At 35.8% G+C, this 15514-nt stretch overlaps 2 protein-coding genes across 2 annotated transcripts; both read right to left on the bottom strand.

The window, feature by feature from the left end:
- Window positions 1-161: 161 nt before the first annotated feature.
- Window positions 162-12554, bottom strand: ARP9 (actin-related protein 9). Its single transcript, XM_022291752.2, has 20 exons — window positions 12406-12554; window positions 12253-12325; window positions 11976-12085; window positions 11829-11888; window positions 11686-11751; window positions 10718-10820; window positions 9927-10135; window positions 9371-9491; window positions 7961-8025; window positions 6422-6511; window positions 5583-5633; window positions 5291-5422; window positions 4526-4615; window positions 4351-4421; window positions 4060-4259; window positions 3940-3983; window positions 3792-3841; window positions 2988-3033; window positions 930-980; window positions 162-478 (listed from the first exon to the last, which is right to left on the bottom strand). Exons 1-20 carry the CDS (start codon window positions 12406-12408, stop codon window positions 335-337), a joined length of 1779 nt encoding a protein of 592 aa, XP_022147444.1. The 5' UTR covers window positions 12409-12554; the 3' UTR covers window positions 162-334.
- Window positions 12555-13025: 471 nt separating this feature from the next.
- LOC111013751 (HR-like lesion-inducing protein-like protein) lies at window positions 13026-15514 on the bottom strand. Its single transcript, XM_088123649.1, has 5 exons — window positions 15213-15514; window positions 13991-14105; window positions 13767-13856; window positions 13544-13639; window positions 13026-13406 (listed from the first exon to the last, which is right to left on the bottom strand). The coding sequence occupies exons 1-5, from the start codon at window positions 15278-15280 to the stop codon at window positions 13302-13304; spliced, it is 474 nt and encodes a 157-aa protein (XP_087979775.1). The 5' UTR covers window positions 15281-15514; the 3' UTR covers window positions 13026-13301.

Below are 15514 nucleotides of genomic sequence, written 5' to 3' on the forward strand. Positions count from 1 at the left end.
TTTCATCCTAAATATATAGAATTAAATACTTAATCGTAAAGATCACATCTAAAGACGGAAAAGCTCAAAAACACATGGAATTGATTTACGCACCATATTTGCAGGCCAGGAAAAAAAAAAGATTACAAATCAAAAGAATTTATCATCTGCAATAAGAAACATGACAAAGTCTCAGAAATTTTCTGTATAATGACAACTGTGCACATTAAGGTTGTTACATTTGCTACAGTTATATCAAGTTCTAGAGCATTGTAAGCTCAACTTCCATTACACTAGTGGCAACAAATTTGAGCTGTTCCTGATCAGTAGGAAAATAGCAGAAACAGGTCACCTTCTAGGAATTAATGTAGCACATCGCTTGTGCTTGAAGATAATAAGAATCCTTGTATTTTCTGCCACTTCCAACAAAAATTCCACTGTTAATCCAGTCTTCACGATGTATCCAAGCATCTCGCCCGAAATCAAGCACTCCGATAATCTGTCACATTGTTGTCATATGCTATTGATTATCCTGATGGATTTTCCACACTATATTGAAAGATATTAAGAAGGTATTTTGTTCATGTATCCTTTTCCACTTGCAAATTTCCCATTCCAAAGAACAAAAACTTTTGAGTATTTATTCACTTCAAATACATTAAGAATGATTCTTCGTAGACTCTGCTGCAGCTAAGAGTTCTGACAATTTAACCTACTCGGTGTATTCTTCCTTTATTCGACATACCATGTATAGAGAGGAAATTTTCCCTAAGCTTTTCAGCAATCAGATTGTTTAAATTTCAGCAAGTTAATTCTTATAAATCCTTCACGGGAAATTGGGTAATGCCTATTCTATAAGGATAAATGACCTCGATTACATTCTGATATCAGGAAAATACAAAATAATAATAATGTGTGAAATAAAAATCTTTTAATGCCGTTCAACTTACCGCTCCACCTTTCCATGATACGAAAGAAGGGTTTATTCTTGATTGCAACACCTATTTGGAACACATCGTTCAGTCATATAATAACATTAAAGTAGAAACGAATTTATAGGTGGTAATTGATAACCTACTATTAGCATGGTACTGAATTCAATATAAACAGGCAGGAACCGCAAACCATCAAATTCCTAGATCCCTAGAATCTTTGCTAATAGTCTTTTAACTATGAAACAATTGGAAGTAATCGGCGTCAATGTCTGTACATGCAAGGGGTAGTAAAGTTATAATTAACCAAGGCACGCTTCCTATTTAGAGCAGAACTTGACTAATTACTGCCTATAGTTCAAATTTATTATAATTGTACATAATTATAATCTATATTTTGTTGTAGTTGTTCTCTCCTGTATTCTAGATGGGTAATTTATTTTATTCGATCTAGTCATTTATCCCTTTCTGTCCCGGGGTAGTTATAATTGTTATTGATGGGTGGATTCTATTTTCTTCTGTGTAATTTGTTTATCCTTAAAGGGGACAAAGCATCTCTCTCATAGATTTACAGTTATCCTTTTTCTAAGTATAATCTTTAAACAAAAAGCATGGAATTAAACTAAAAATAAAAGACCGGGGGCAATAAAAAGACCCAAAAAAGTTACATGGAGTGCTGGTAGTTGGCGACGAAGAATAGGGAAACAATACCGAATAAGAAGACGATGCCTAATGGAAGATATCTGAGTAAGATACACTCCTGTCCTCCTAATACCCCTCATTTTGAAACACCCATTTGTTTCCCTCCAGCCAAATGATCTAATATATAAGAAATAAACCAACTTGTAAAAGCAATGACCACGGCCAATAATCCTGACTTAGGGGCCAACGACACTCCAAATATTGATTTAGATCCTGCGCCACTCTATGTATAGAACACACCGCGTACTCAGAGGCCTCTATTATATAGAACACACCGCCTACTCAGAGGCCGTAAAAGACCAAACTGAACTTAAATGAAAAATGAAATCAATACATTCTATTAGTATTAGTTAAGTTTCTCAACTAATAGAGTAGAATGGACCCTTGAGAGCTGGAAGAACTTCTGTATAAAATCTGCCTTCCTTAAATTGATGAGACTACTCCTAAATTGAAAACCCCACTAATAAAGTCGATTTGGAAATTAAGAAGGTTAAAGTCTTCATCTGGAGCCTTACTTATAGGAACCTAAACACCCATGAAAAGATACAAAGGAAGTTATCAAATTGGTCTCTATACCCAACAGTGTGCTGCCTTTGCCTCATGAATGCTGAAACTATCGATCATATTTTCCTTCATTGCCCTTTTGCCTCCAGAAGCTACTCCTTTTGATGAGAGAATTGGGTATTTCTTCCTGCTTGACTAAACTAGTAGACAATTGGTTGCTTGAAGCTGTCAACGGGTGGCACCTTAAAGGAAAGGCAAGAATTTTGTGGAGTTGTGCTGCTAGAGTCCTCTTTTTGTGTCTATGGAAGGAAAGGAATCAGAGTCTTCAACAATATAGTATGCTCTCTTGAATAATGTACAGATTACTTCTATATGGTGCCTCAATTTGGTAAAAATAGACCTTTTCTAATTTTTTTTTTGGTTGAGAAAACTAAAATTTTGAAAGTTACTTATTGTAACGGGAAAAAATCCTCGTGAGGAAACATGATCTATGCAAATTTCTTGTTTCCCCCATCCCTGTCTCTGATCCTTTAAGAACAAGGGTTTAAACTGGGACAAAGAAGTGATTTAGCAGGTAGAGGATGAGAAAGCCATCTTCAACCCCTCCTACTCAAGGGGGAAAGCCAAAGGTCTCTCCAAAGCCTCCCTCTCACGAAGCCCTATGGGTTACGCCATCAATCTTTTAGGACTTTGAATGGGAACATAGAATAATTCTTTACTTTTTATTATAAATTTTGTTTTAATATATATATATATATATATATATATTTTTTTTTTTTTTTATTAAAAAGTCATACTTAAGAATTATAACTAATATTAAAAAACAATGATCTAAAAGTAAGGAAATGGCCATGAACTATACAATCTAACCTCAACAGTGTCTATTGCTTCATTTGAAGGAATTGCATGCAAGACTCTGCAAAGGCAAACAAAGACAGAAACACGTACAAGAGCGTTAGAATATCTAAGCAGAAGTATATCACTGCCAAAGAGTACTTCTGATATTGAGATGACAAGGATTTAGAGGTACTATCATTTGTTTTTAATATCTGATTCTGAACACAAATGCATCGAAACTGAGAATTTAGTCCTCACAGTTTCAGCCTAAACCAAAAAAGCAAGAAATTCAGGCAAAGAAACTACAACGTAAGCATCCCAAACAATAAAAAAGTAAGTTAATTCAATTTGAAAGAAAATTTACAACCGCCTAAAGTTTTAACTTCTAATAGAACAATATGGTACGGCTAAAAAAATGAAAAAGTAATTAAAATTAGAAAATAACCATGCAGACTGAGCATTTAAGTTTGGACCTTCATATGCATTTGTCCTCATCCATAAAGGGAAAACCCTATCTAATTGCAATAGCATCCTTGTCCACAAGTTTGGAATGTTAAACGGTTGCAAAAGAAAATCGGCCAGATTTTTTTGTGGTGGTACGCAAATTGATAGCTTGGTGGGTTGACTGATTGTCTTGTTCATTTCAAGCCTGAATTTGTTTATTTTACATGACCAACGTTCATAAACCACTCCAGAATCAGAATTACCCAAGAAACAAATTTTCATCGTTATATCGAACTCAGATGCCATTATTTAATCGCTATTTAGTATTTTTACAAGCAATAAAAGACTAATGAAACATAGAAACAAGTGCTCTTGAAGCTTAAGACAACAAACCTTTCCTCCATTGCAGGAATAAGACCCCTTGTCAAAGCCACCCCACCAACCTAAAGCCCAAAACAATATTATTCCCTCCTGTCTGTATCAAATATATGGAATTTGAACTTCATTAACGTAGACTCGAAGCCTTAAATAAGAAACTCACCAACTGTATGCTACAGAACAGTTTCCTCTGGAGCTCAATTCGCCCTGTTCAGGAATTAGAGCTTAACCAGTAAAAAACCCCATTCTAGTAGAATAAATGTGCACAAGGCTGCAAGAATACCTGTTAAGAGGATACTGCTGGTGATGGCTTCAGCAAGGCCAACCTTCTCTTCCTTTCTCGGTCTAGTTGCATAAACTGGGTAGCTATCCCACGTTGGGAAACCAACGTTAATTCCAGGATAAAAATTTTCAGGCATATCAGATCTTCTAGAGTATTCTGTATGCCATGTCTCTTCCAGCATATCCTCATAGTCATGAAACCTTAAAATATCATCACCAAATTTTCAGAATAGTTGCCATACAGCTATATTTCAACATAAAAACTAGTTGAAAATAATTCTCAGTTACTGACCATGCACGGGGTGGTGGTGGATACACATCTGGAACCAAAAGCATTGGGAAGAACAAGCCCATAGGTGGTACCTTTTTTTTGAGGGGTGGGATGGGGCATGATGATAAATGGTCTTTCTAATGATGTTCTTCAAATAAAAAATCAAATGAAAAATGAATTCATTACGAAGCCACACATTAAGAGCAGTCAGTCTTGTTTTATGAGAACCAGCAGGACTGCCTTCTTCATACGAGTGAACTACAGCAACAGCATCAACCTCCCCTTCCTGTCAATGGGAACCGAATGATAAGAGGAAATCGATCTAAATCCAAGGGCATAAAAAAAAAGCACCTTCTGTGAAATACACTTGGAAGTCCTCGTAAGATATCTCAGGAGCAGAATGTATCTCAACTTTATAAAACTATGCATTTTTATGAAATACTCCACTCCTAACTTTTCAACAGCAGTAGACCTTTGAAAAACAAATGACCGGTTTATAATATGGAATTGAATACAACAAAATGCATTCAAATCATTTTATATGTGATTTCATAATTCCTTTCTTTAGGGTCATTTCTCTTCCTTAGAACCTAAGACATCTATTGCACTATAGATAATTTGGAAATTAAGGAAGGGGTTATTTCGGACCAAGTCTTGCCATGAAAACCTTGCTATAATGGAATGCAGAAACGGCATGGATGAGAGGGCAAGTACTGTAAATCATTGTTTTGCAAAAATAGCCCTTAACTATAAATACAGAGAGCCTCCAAACATCCTCTAATGAAAAAGAATAATTATGAAAAATCTTCTCATCTAGAATACCAAAGAGGCAAAAATCGATTGAATAAGAGAATCACGATCTATGGACCATAACTTGGTAAACTTGCAAGAAAACAACAATTATTTAAGAGCTTGCTTATATCTACACTATTGCAGTCATAAAAAATAAGGTCGAACTCACCCTAATCTCACAGTACGACTCTTTCAGTCTATTAAGCATCAGAAGATCTACAGGCTTTGATAAGATGTCAGTACGAATTGGTGGCCAAGTCTGGTGATGCCTCTGAGTCCACAGTAGGCATCTAGATAAGTCCTGAAAACACCTAATGAATCAATTACCAGACAAAATAGCAAAATTTCATCACACAGATAGCACTGAAGGAAAATTGCTAAATAACCGAGCTTTTTAGCTGATACCACAAGCTCACTTTCCAACATAACAAATAATTGGAGTAGCTAAAATAAAAACCAACCTCTCCACCAAAAGGCAACGTCTTTGCTGTAGCAGGCAGGGCAACTCCATCCTTGACAAAAAATGAACAATTACAACCAGGTCACTGAATATTTAATACTTCAGGAAAAGCATCAACTTATTTTTTTCCTTCAAGCCAAATGCTTAATGATATTCTAACACGAGGTATTGCAATTGTTCTCATTAAACTAATAATTTATCAAATAATTGGCACACGTGAAATGAAGTGAGTGGACATTGATAAAAAGTGTATCATCTGCTTATTTTTTCCTTCAAGCCAAATGCTTAATGATATTCTAACACGAGGTATTGCAATTATTCTCATTAAACTAATAATTTATCAAATAATTGGCACACGTGAAATGAAGTAAGTGGACATTGATAAAAAGTGGTCAGCAACCTCGATAATAACATGTTAGCCTGTTAAAAGGCAGTTACAATATGGATAATTGCATGTTACAAGGCAATTGCCTAGTTTATCCCTAAGAATTCTTTTTCCTACCAGTAGTTATAGATAGATGGATAGGACACCAATTTGCATCTGCAATTCCAAAACTCAAACATTGGATATTGTGGTACTCTTAAAATATGCAAAACTAGTTCCCTTTTTTTTTATAACCGGGAGTCGGAGCTTTGCTCCCCTATACTCAGGGGTCCCCACGCCTGCCCAAGGTCAGGTCCGGGAGATATCAAGAATTTTGGTATTAAGCTCACCGGAAGGTTCGAACTTGAGACTTCTAAGCCAGTATGAGCCAGAGGCCCCAAGCCCAGCCAACCGGGCTTCCCCTTGAGGGTGCCAAAATCAGTTGCAAAAGGAGGTTAGCAAAAAACTGAATTTACCTCGATGCAAATAATTGTTGTCACCTGTGCTCCCATGTTAACAACACACGCTGTAGATAGTCCATTCCCGAAAACTGCAGCAAGCCCTTCCTGGCACAACCAAAAGTTAATAAGATTATCCATTTAATAGGGTACCTGCTAACCAATAGAGAGAAAAATAAACTATGTGATGTATATAATTTAAGGACAGGTAACTTTGAGTCAGAAGTAGAGTTATAACATAGATTAATAAATATACAAACATTTGCCGTTATATATCTTTACAAGTTTGGGTTTATTGCAAATGACACCCATGTGATTTACTTATCCTGAAAATCATATTCTTATGTTCTAAAAATGCTTTCAAACACTCTCATTTTCAAAATCAAGAAATCACATCCTTCTATTGAATCTTACCATTATATTTAACAAAATCAGTACACGTGGTTTATCTCAACAATAAAGTAGAATTTTATCCTATTGGAAAAGGTTCAACAAACATGTTAGATCCCCTCTTTCTTGTAACAAGCAACATCTTGTACCAAGCATCATGTAAGAATTGCAAAAGTGATAACAACAATCTTCCCCAATCTAGCTTACAGGGTTCACTATTTACCAAAGAGATTGCATTCAAGGGCTTGGTAGATCCCGGGACTCGTGCGCATTCGTTACAACTACATTTGCAAGATTGCAGTTGCCATTGATGCTTAACAAGGGAAGTGATTTCTAGAGTTAGACTCTAAAAAGAAACATTGATAAGCAACTAAAACTACTATCCATCTTTGTAAATCATCGTTAACAAGAATTATTAAGTTTCGCTTCTTCCCAGTCCTTCCAACTTCAGTAGTTATACAAAACAACCTCATTCTTTAATTTTATCCTCTCTTTATCAAGCTGTTCTTCCTATTAGATTCTGTGATACTGTTTCTAGTTCTTGTTTCTAATTATCCTTGTCATAACTATTTGATTCCCAACTCCCAGAAATGTAGATTCAGCGTAAACCTTTTTTATCATTAACTTTGATAGCAAGTAGAGGCCAGGGGGTAATATATAGAAGACAAGGGAAGATTCAACTCAATGATTATCTAATTGATCCAATTACCATGGCTCTAATTGCCTCAATCTCAGACCTTTAACCCCACCAAAACCCTAAACTTCTTTAGGAAGATTTGTCAAAGGAAGCTACAAAGCCAGAGGGCAATGAGGAAATAAGTAAAACTCGATGTCTTCCTTTCATGCTCATACTCTAGAGAACTACTTATTTTTTTGTTCGTTCATTTGTTTTCTGCAGGGGAGATAAGAAAGCACTTAAGAGACTCTAGAAAACCGCTTCCCTCATCAAGTATTAATAATGACCACCCTTTTGCCATTGTAGTTGTAATGAATGCGCATGAATCTCCTAAAACTTCTAAGCCCTGGAAGCAAATTTATGGGGAAGGAGTCAGCTCCCCGTTGACAACTTTGCTATTGACTTTCGTAAGGAACTACAAACACAAACATTGTAGGATGCATACAACGTAAGTAAGATGTCTGTAACTTGACAAAGAATCATGCACTCACTTGATGAACCACTGCTGAACCAAACCGCAAATCTCGCAATACAATAGTCAACATCTCCTTTATTTCTGTTTGTACCAAGTAAAAGAAGTTAGTTTTTCTTTTCCCACAGAAGTCATGTTACGCATGTTTTTTTTCCCCAATCGGATGTCAAAATTTCAACACAGATTGTGTCATTAGCAAATAAAAGAACCAAGGGAGGAAAAAGAAACACAAGCTTCAGGTCATTAAAATATCACAACCTGGCATAATAAGAAATTGGATGACTTCAATAAAATTTAAAAGTTCCCCAGCAAGAGAAGCAATGAAGAAGTAGAATTATGAAAATCAGAGAAGTCATATTTAAAAATGTTAGATGTCAAAGTTTAACTACCGTAATTCCAACAATAGAGATGATGCAAAGTGTGGTCACTGGTCAGGAATCCAGGACCGACCTCTGGCATTCAACTCAAAAATAATTTGATACATCTACTTCATTACTGGTATTAGGGAAAAAAAACATGGAATACCTGGTAGAATATGGATTTCTTGCATGAATGCTGATGCCTATTTTGTGAGTTTTATTATTTGCAAAGTCCTTCAAAATTTTGACAAAATATCACTTCTAAACTCCAATGATTTAGTCTAATATTGAAAAATAAAATTAGTTACAGATACAAATATACTTAGAATTTAAGAAAATACATAAAAAAGGTATTATAAATAAATAAATGTAAAACTAAGTGTGCTATACTTCTCATAGATCAGGATGGGAATGGATGCTGGTCTGGGGCAAGTAATGTGAATCTTCTCCTGCTCCATATTACCCAGACCTGCTCCATTTACCAACTTCATATCTAGAAATAATTGGGGCAAGTATTTCACTTAAGGTAATAACAGCTTTTGGTAACTGTAAAGTTTAAATCCCCCTTTTTTTCCTTTGTTGATTCTAAATTTTCAGATATTTGCTTTAGTTCCTAAACTAAATAAAAAAACTATTTTAGTCCTTCATGTTAATTTTGTGTTAATCATTTCAGAGAAATCTGGATCCACTCCGAAAGTCGGCACCTGACCTACTACATATAGCTTCAAACATTTTTGAATGTAGAATTTCTCATTAAGTAAATGAAGATGTGTCAAGTGAAGATTCAATTAAATGATTTATAAAAGATTAATGGCAAAGATAAATAATGTTTTATGCAAAGTTGAGGGACTAAAACCCAATGACAAAAAGTTTAGGGACCATAAAATAACATAAAAGTCAGAGGCCAAAAAAGGATGTAAACTTTTAAAAAAAATCATCTGACTTGTTTTCATAATCTCTTGATTATCTAAGCAAAATTCACAAAATGATCATCTGGAAAAATTATTAATGTGAAAAGGAGCCCTTCAAAAGAATCACATAATTATCAAAGAATGACTTCTAAGAAGTACCACGGTTGTCAAATGTTTCTGGGACGGCAAGAATAGCGGAATACAAGTTTCTTTCGCTATGAGGAATATGCAGTTTTTCTATCAAAATCCAGTCCCAAATAGCATGCAAGTCCTCAAGTACCTGAAATATACCAGACAAAATTTTAAAATAAAGTTTGAAGCATATGAAAGCTTCAGTGAACTTTTCTCCTTCCGTCTACAGTCTTCACATAATAGAATACTTTTGAATGAACTAATATTGTTAAAGTTCAAATATCGCAGAAAATATCATACTTGCCCTTTTTTTCCCTAATTCTTGAAAAGTAAAATTAATCCAAGTGTGGTAAAATAATTGGCAGAAAATGTGGTACTATAGTAGTATAGTCACGGCTGTAAAAACCGATTCGGCTTAATTTTCCAAGACACTTCCAAACAGGAAAAGTAAAATATACTCTATATTCTAACTTTCAGCACTCATAAAACACAAATTTTGCAGAGGAAGTTTATAATATAATACATCTTAACAATGCATTGTAAAGAAACTACAGGCAAAAGATATGCTCAAATTAGATAATACCTGTTGCATAGGGTAATGTTGTGAGATATTCAAGTGACCTCTGCGAATAGGACGGTGTAGGCAATATGGCTCACTGGGTGATACTTTAAGAGCATCCTCACCGCAAATAAACTGTCTATATCTGATTACACTTGAACTAAGCTCCTTGGAATCGGTAACTACATGCTGATCCAAAGACTCATTGTCCACATCCTTGGAGCTTGAACTTTCTGCAAAAACAAATTACGGAGGTAACAGAAGAACTTATGATGTGCAACCAAAACGCATTATTGGGTTAATGGTGGAGAGGACAAGGCAGAATCTTCATATACCAAGAAAGAAAAATATTAAACAAAAGTCTAAACACATGCTACACATTTTTCTTATAGTCCATGTTAAATATCTGATGAACATGAAGAATATGAAGCTTGTACAGCAGTGTAAATAACCCAGAGATATGTCAAGATTTATTTGTCTCGAAAAGAAGACGAAGAAGACAATAAAGATAACAAATAAGAAAAGGAATATAAGGACTTGTTCATCACACAGTACCCATAAAGTTTTACGGTTTAATATTTATTTCAGTTTTATGAGGAAGAAGATATGAAGAATAAAATGACTTGTACAACAGTGACCCATGCAAAGCGACTCTAGAAGATTGAAGATGTATTTTAGCCTGCTTCAGGGTTTTATCAAATTTTCAGGTTTCTTGGCATTCCAAATGAATATGAGAAGAGCAAGACATATCATAAACATTTTCATGCCTGCGAATGGTAATGAAGAAGCAGAGTAAGTTAACCAAATGATATTACCCACAGCCATTGACAAAGTTGGGTCCTTCTCATGTACATCAGTCCAAGAAAAAACAGTATCCTTCTTGCCATTATGCATATTATGTCCATCAACACGTCCCATCTGTACACCATTCACAGCAGAAGACATTAACACATTGTTGGCCAGTACGTTGCACCTAATTAGTCCTCATGCTCCCATTCAAGAATTATTTTAGGTGCTACTATCGCATGCGGACTAGCTAAAATCTTAAAAGTCGTTTTAGAAACACAAAATAGAATATGGACATTGTAAATATTGCACTATGAAAGCAAAATTGAAGAGGTGAAGTAATTTATCTACTTGTGAGGCAAACTTGAGCACATCATAATAATGGAAAAATAAATTTCTAGTGTGATAGTTGACAGTGTTGGGCAAACTCAAAAGAATCCTAGATAGTCTCTTAACAAAAAAAAAAAAAAAGAAATAAAAAAAACAGAGGAATTGATCTTCGTGTACATAGAGCTTCACTACTCTGTGAGTTCAAGAAACCACTTGCCAGTTTGCTACTGCTTTATTAGTATGACACACAAAATAATGTCCCAAGAATGGACGGTAAGCGAGATTAAAAAGGTAAAACTAAGGTGGCCTTCTAACTATATTAGAAAGATAAATGATACAGTCAAACTATGTTTCTACTTCCTAATGCAATTCAGCTGATCTAAATGAGAACATAATAGTTTGTTACACGTTTCTTCTAGTAATACTACATGCTTAAGAGATGCAACACGAAACCTCTCTTATTCCATAAGATGTGTAACCAAATATGAATGAAAACTTCACTTCACTGAATCATAGCCCTTTTTGGATTATAATATAAGACCAAGAATGTAGTTTCGAGTTGCAAATAAAATACAGCCAGAGAAATTTGTATAACTGCAATAAGATACGCAGTAGAGCCTAATCAGTTTCAAGTTGCAAATAATAGAAGACCAAGAACCATGCCTACCTTACGTGGGAAAGAATTGCTAGCAACCTCTTCATCAAGAAACGGTATTTTTAGCAATGACGCAATCTAAAAACAGACAAAAATAAATAACCAATCAAAGAAATATTCCATAAATGTGTAAACAAAGCAGAAATGGCACTCACGACATCATACGCCTTCTCACGGTCCATGTGCTGCGCAGTCGTAACTTGTGAATTAAGCATCTGAAACCCCGGAAACAAACAATTACGGTCAATGTTTATTGAAATTACGTCGATAATGTTATAAACTTCTTAAAACGTATTCTAAACCTGATCTTGAACATTTCTCTTGGGCAGTTGATTGGTATAACGAGCAATGCAATGAGGAATATTAAAAGGAACATCCTGCGATGCAAGGCCAATCCTAATATGTGCAGATCCTTCACACCCAAAAAAAAAAAAAGGTACCAAAACAATTAGAGTGAGAAAAAAAATGTGACTAGCTGAGTGAAAACTAATTTACAAACTGAAATTCGCAACGATGAAAAGGAGAAGCAGAAGCAGAAGCAGAAAATCAGCATGTACGAGAGAGACGAATTTGCAGTACCTGGGTTTATCACTACCAGATTAGAACCTCGTTCGGAAATAAGTTGCGAAGGTACAACTGATTTCAGGTAATCCTGTAAGTTAAAAAACAAAGAAACAGTTCAAAGAGAGTCGAAAATAAAATGAAAATGGAGAGCTCAGTTCTTTGCCCTACCATGGCGAAGGCGTTGGTCTTGTTGCAGTCCGCAGGACACTGCAGCGCAGCCGAGGGAGGATCGCACCTCAAATTAGCGCTAATTACTAACGTCCGGTGGCACTCGGCGTTAACGCCGTAACGGATTGCAGATTTATTCTTTCTGATTAAAATAAATAAATCTACCTAATTCTGGCCTGTGTGACGGGACAAATTATTCATTATTGATTTATTTCTCACAAATCAAAGGCTAACTTGACATTTAAAAAATTGCCCATAGTTAAAATAGATATTAGACAACAATATTTGGCCTAGCTAAATTTGGGTCATCTATATGCTAGTGTTTATATAATATCTAGGTTTTTTTTTCCATAAAATGATATATAATAATTTATTTGTTGGAAATACGGGTGCATATAAGCGATGATACGAGATATTTTGAATGAAATAAAAAATAAAGTCGTGAAAATTTATGTCCAAAATAGACCATATCATGCGATCACTTTGCGTTATTCCTAACACACTATTTCCTTTCCTCGGAGAACATGAATCAAGGTGAGGAGAAGTTCAGTTAAAATGGTTGGTTCAAATACTATGAAACGTGGGCATAAATAAGTACATTAAAAGAGGGAACCCAGAAAGATGCTAACTCAATCATATATTAAGGAAAAAAAAAAAGTAAGTCCAATTCTCTTCTCCGGAGCACAGTACACTACAAAGACCTACATGCCGCAGCTCAACTTGAATAACAACTCATCAGAAGACAACAATGAAGGGAAGTAATCCGGGATAATGAAAGTAGCCAACTACTAGAGAAGTAAGTTTCTAGTTTGCATCAATGGTGAAAATGTGTAAACCTAACAACTGAACGCCAGTACAAATCCATCCGATCACCAACTGTTAATCCTAAGACGAATCTAATATGTTTTTGGTTTAGGTGTCTTCTTTCTCGGTTGCCTTCTTGGAGCAGTAGTCCTCTTCGTCCCCAGGAAGAAAAGCAGAGCGCCAAAAAGTGCAATTTGCTGCCAAAAAATAGGAATCCATAAGTTTTTTTTTTCACCAGTAGACTGAAATGAAGAAAATAAAACAATGGGGTGGGGGGGGGGGGGGGGGGGGGGGGGGGGGGGGGGGGGGAACGTTAGAAAGCACATGGACAAACCTGCAAGAAATCACTTAGCAGCCCAGAAGAAGGCTTCTGAGGGCTATAGTTGAAGAAATCATAGAGAACCGGAGTGGTAATTGCCAATTGCAGAAGCTGAAAGAAAGGCAATGTTCTCTTTAAATATGTGCATCAATTTAGAGTAACATTGAGCCGTAATGCTAAAGAGTCGGCAGCAAATTGCTGCTTGGAGGCTAAAATTAAGAATATGGTGAATCCTTACCAGCAGATAAGCTCCAACGCTACTGCCAAAAACAAACAGAAGGCCTCCGACTCCTTTAAGAGCTAGAGAAATGGCAACCAAGTGTCTGACCTGCAGAAAATGATCAGAATGTGAAAAGGAAAAGTTACAGCACACTCGTATTGTCAAAACCGAAGTGGTGAGTAAGAAGAGAACAGCAGACAAAGTTGCAGGAAAACTGAAGGTGAAAAAATATACGGTCTTACATCAATATCAGGTATCGCTAGCCCCAGTTTGGATGATAAATTTCTCCTCAAAACAGCTATCTTTGGAGACAATGCCTCGGCTGCCGGCCCACCATTATTGCCAAACTCATTAAACCTGACCAAAGGATGTATGTAATGTCAATACCAGAATAATAGAATTCTCGGTAACGAAGGCATTTTGCTTGAGATATATAGTTCTAGAGGGATCAAAACTGTTCCATAACATTTAGATGAAATACCCAAATTGTTGAAAATGTTAAAACAATGATAAGAAGCTGGAGGTAAGATGAAGACTACAACACCACTGGACTACGGATTCAAGGAAAACCCATTCCAACGAGCACGGAAAAAATTATGTAACAGAAAAGTTTATACCAGGAACTTCCCATCATTAATCAGTATCCAACAATGGCAGTTCGTTTCTTCCACACTTCAGCCCAATATAAAATGTCCTGTTTGTTACTATAAAATTGAAACAAATGTCTTCATAATTAGCTAACGAGAAAAATGATCTAACAGTAGGCACTAATATCTGATCAGGGATGAACACAACCAGGATTACTAGAAACATCAAATTGGAAAACTGGAGATCTTTAATGCAATATGTCCTCTATCCTCTCATTTTACATAGTTCATTCCAGTTTGAAGGGATAAAACCAATAAATTTTATCCCCTACAGCAATAAATGTACCCAATAAGTATAACCTTCTTAATATCAAAAGCATCTCCTGGAATAATATAGAATCTCACTAATAGCAAACATGGTTTCTTTTGAAAACCCTTTAGGCCCCCCACTCTCAACCAAAGTCAGACAATGTAAACGTCGGACATATGAAATGGTCCTTAATCTCTATGACAACGAGAAATGAACAATGTAGAATCATTCCTAAACTCGTCGCAGTCTACGAATCGAAGGAAAATTAAACAGCGCCCTAATAACCTCGCCCATCAGAAGTTTTTGCGCGCAAGTCATTTGTAGAAAGCTATGCAGCCATAGAACCAGAATGCCATAACAGAACACAACAGCAGCAATCACTAAATATTTACAAACAATAACAAAAAAAGATAAAGACCCAATTCGGGAATGAAAGCAATAAAAGCCTATGACAATAGAAGATTCGACGTGGAAGGAAAAGGAACATATACATTGAAATCGATAGATGAAAGATCCGATGAATCTGAAGATTGAGGAGGGATAACTAAAGAGAAATAGAAGAGTTACATTTGCCAGGCGGAGAGGATGAAGATGGAGGCAAAGAGGACCCGTCCGAGGAAGGAGAAGAACCCCATCTTTGGTTAAAGAATACAGAGAGCTAATCTCGCCGCTGTCGTGGATCGGCAACTTCTTCGCCTCCGGCAGGACGATTAAATTTTTTGCATACCCTTCCTTATATATGGAAATGGATCTCTGTATGTAAATTCTGAAATCCAACGCGCAACCTCCCCGGCCTGCCAAATTCAAATTTAAAACAATAATATAGATTTAAAAAAAAAACAATATAAAATAGATTCAATCCGCTTTGA

Source organism: Momordica charantia (genome assembly GCF_013281855.1).
Source record: "Momordica charantia cultivar OHB3-1 chromosome 5 unlocalized genomic scaffold, Mcharantia_2.0 BLBB01000005.1, whole genome shotgun sequence".
NCBI classification, from domain to species: domain Eukaryota; kingdom Viridiplantae; phylum Streptophyta; class Magnoliopsida; order Cucurbitales; family Cucurbitaceae; genus Momordica; species Momordica charantia.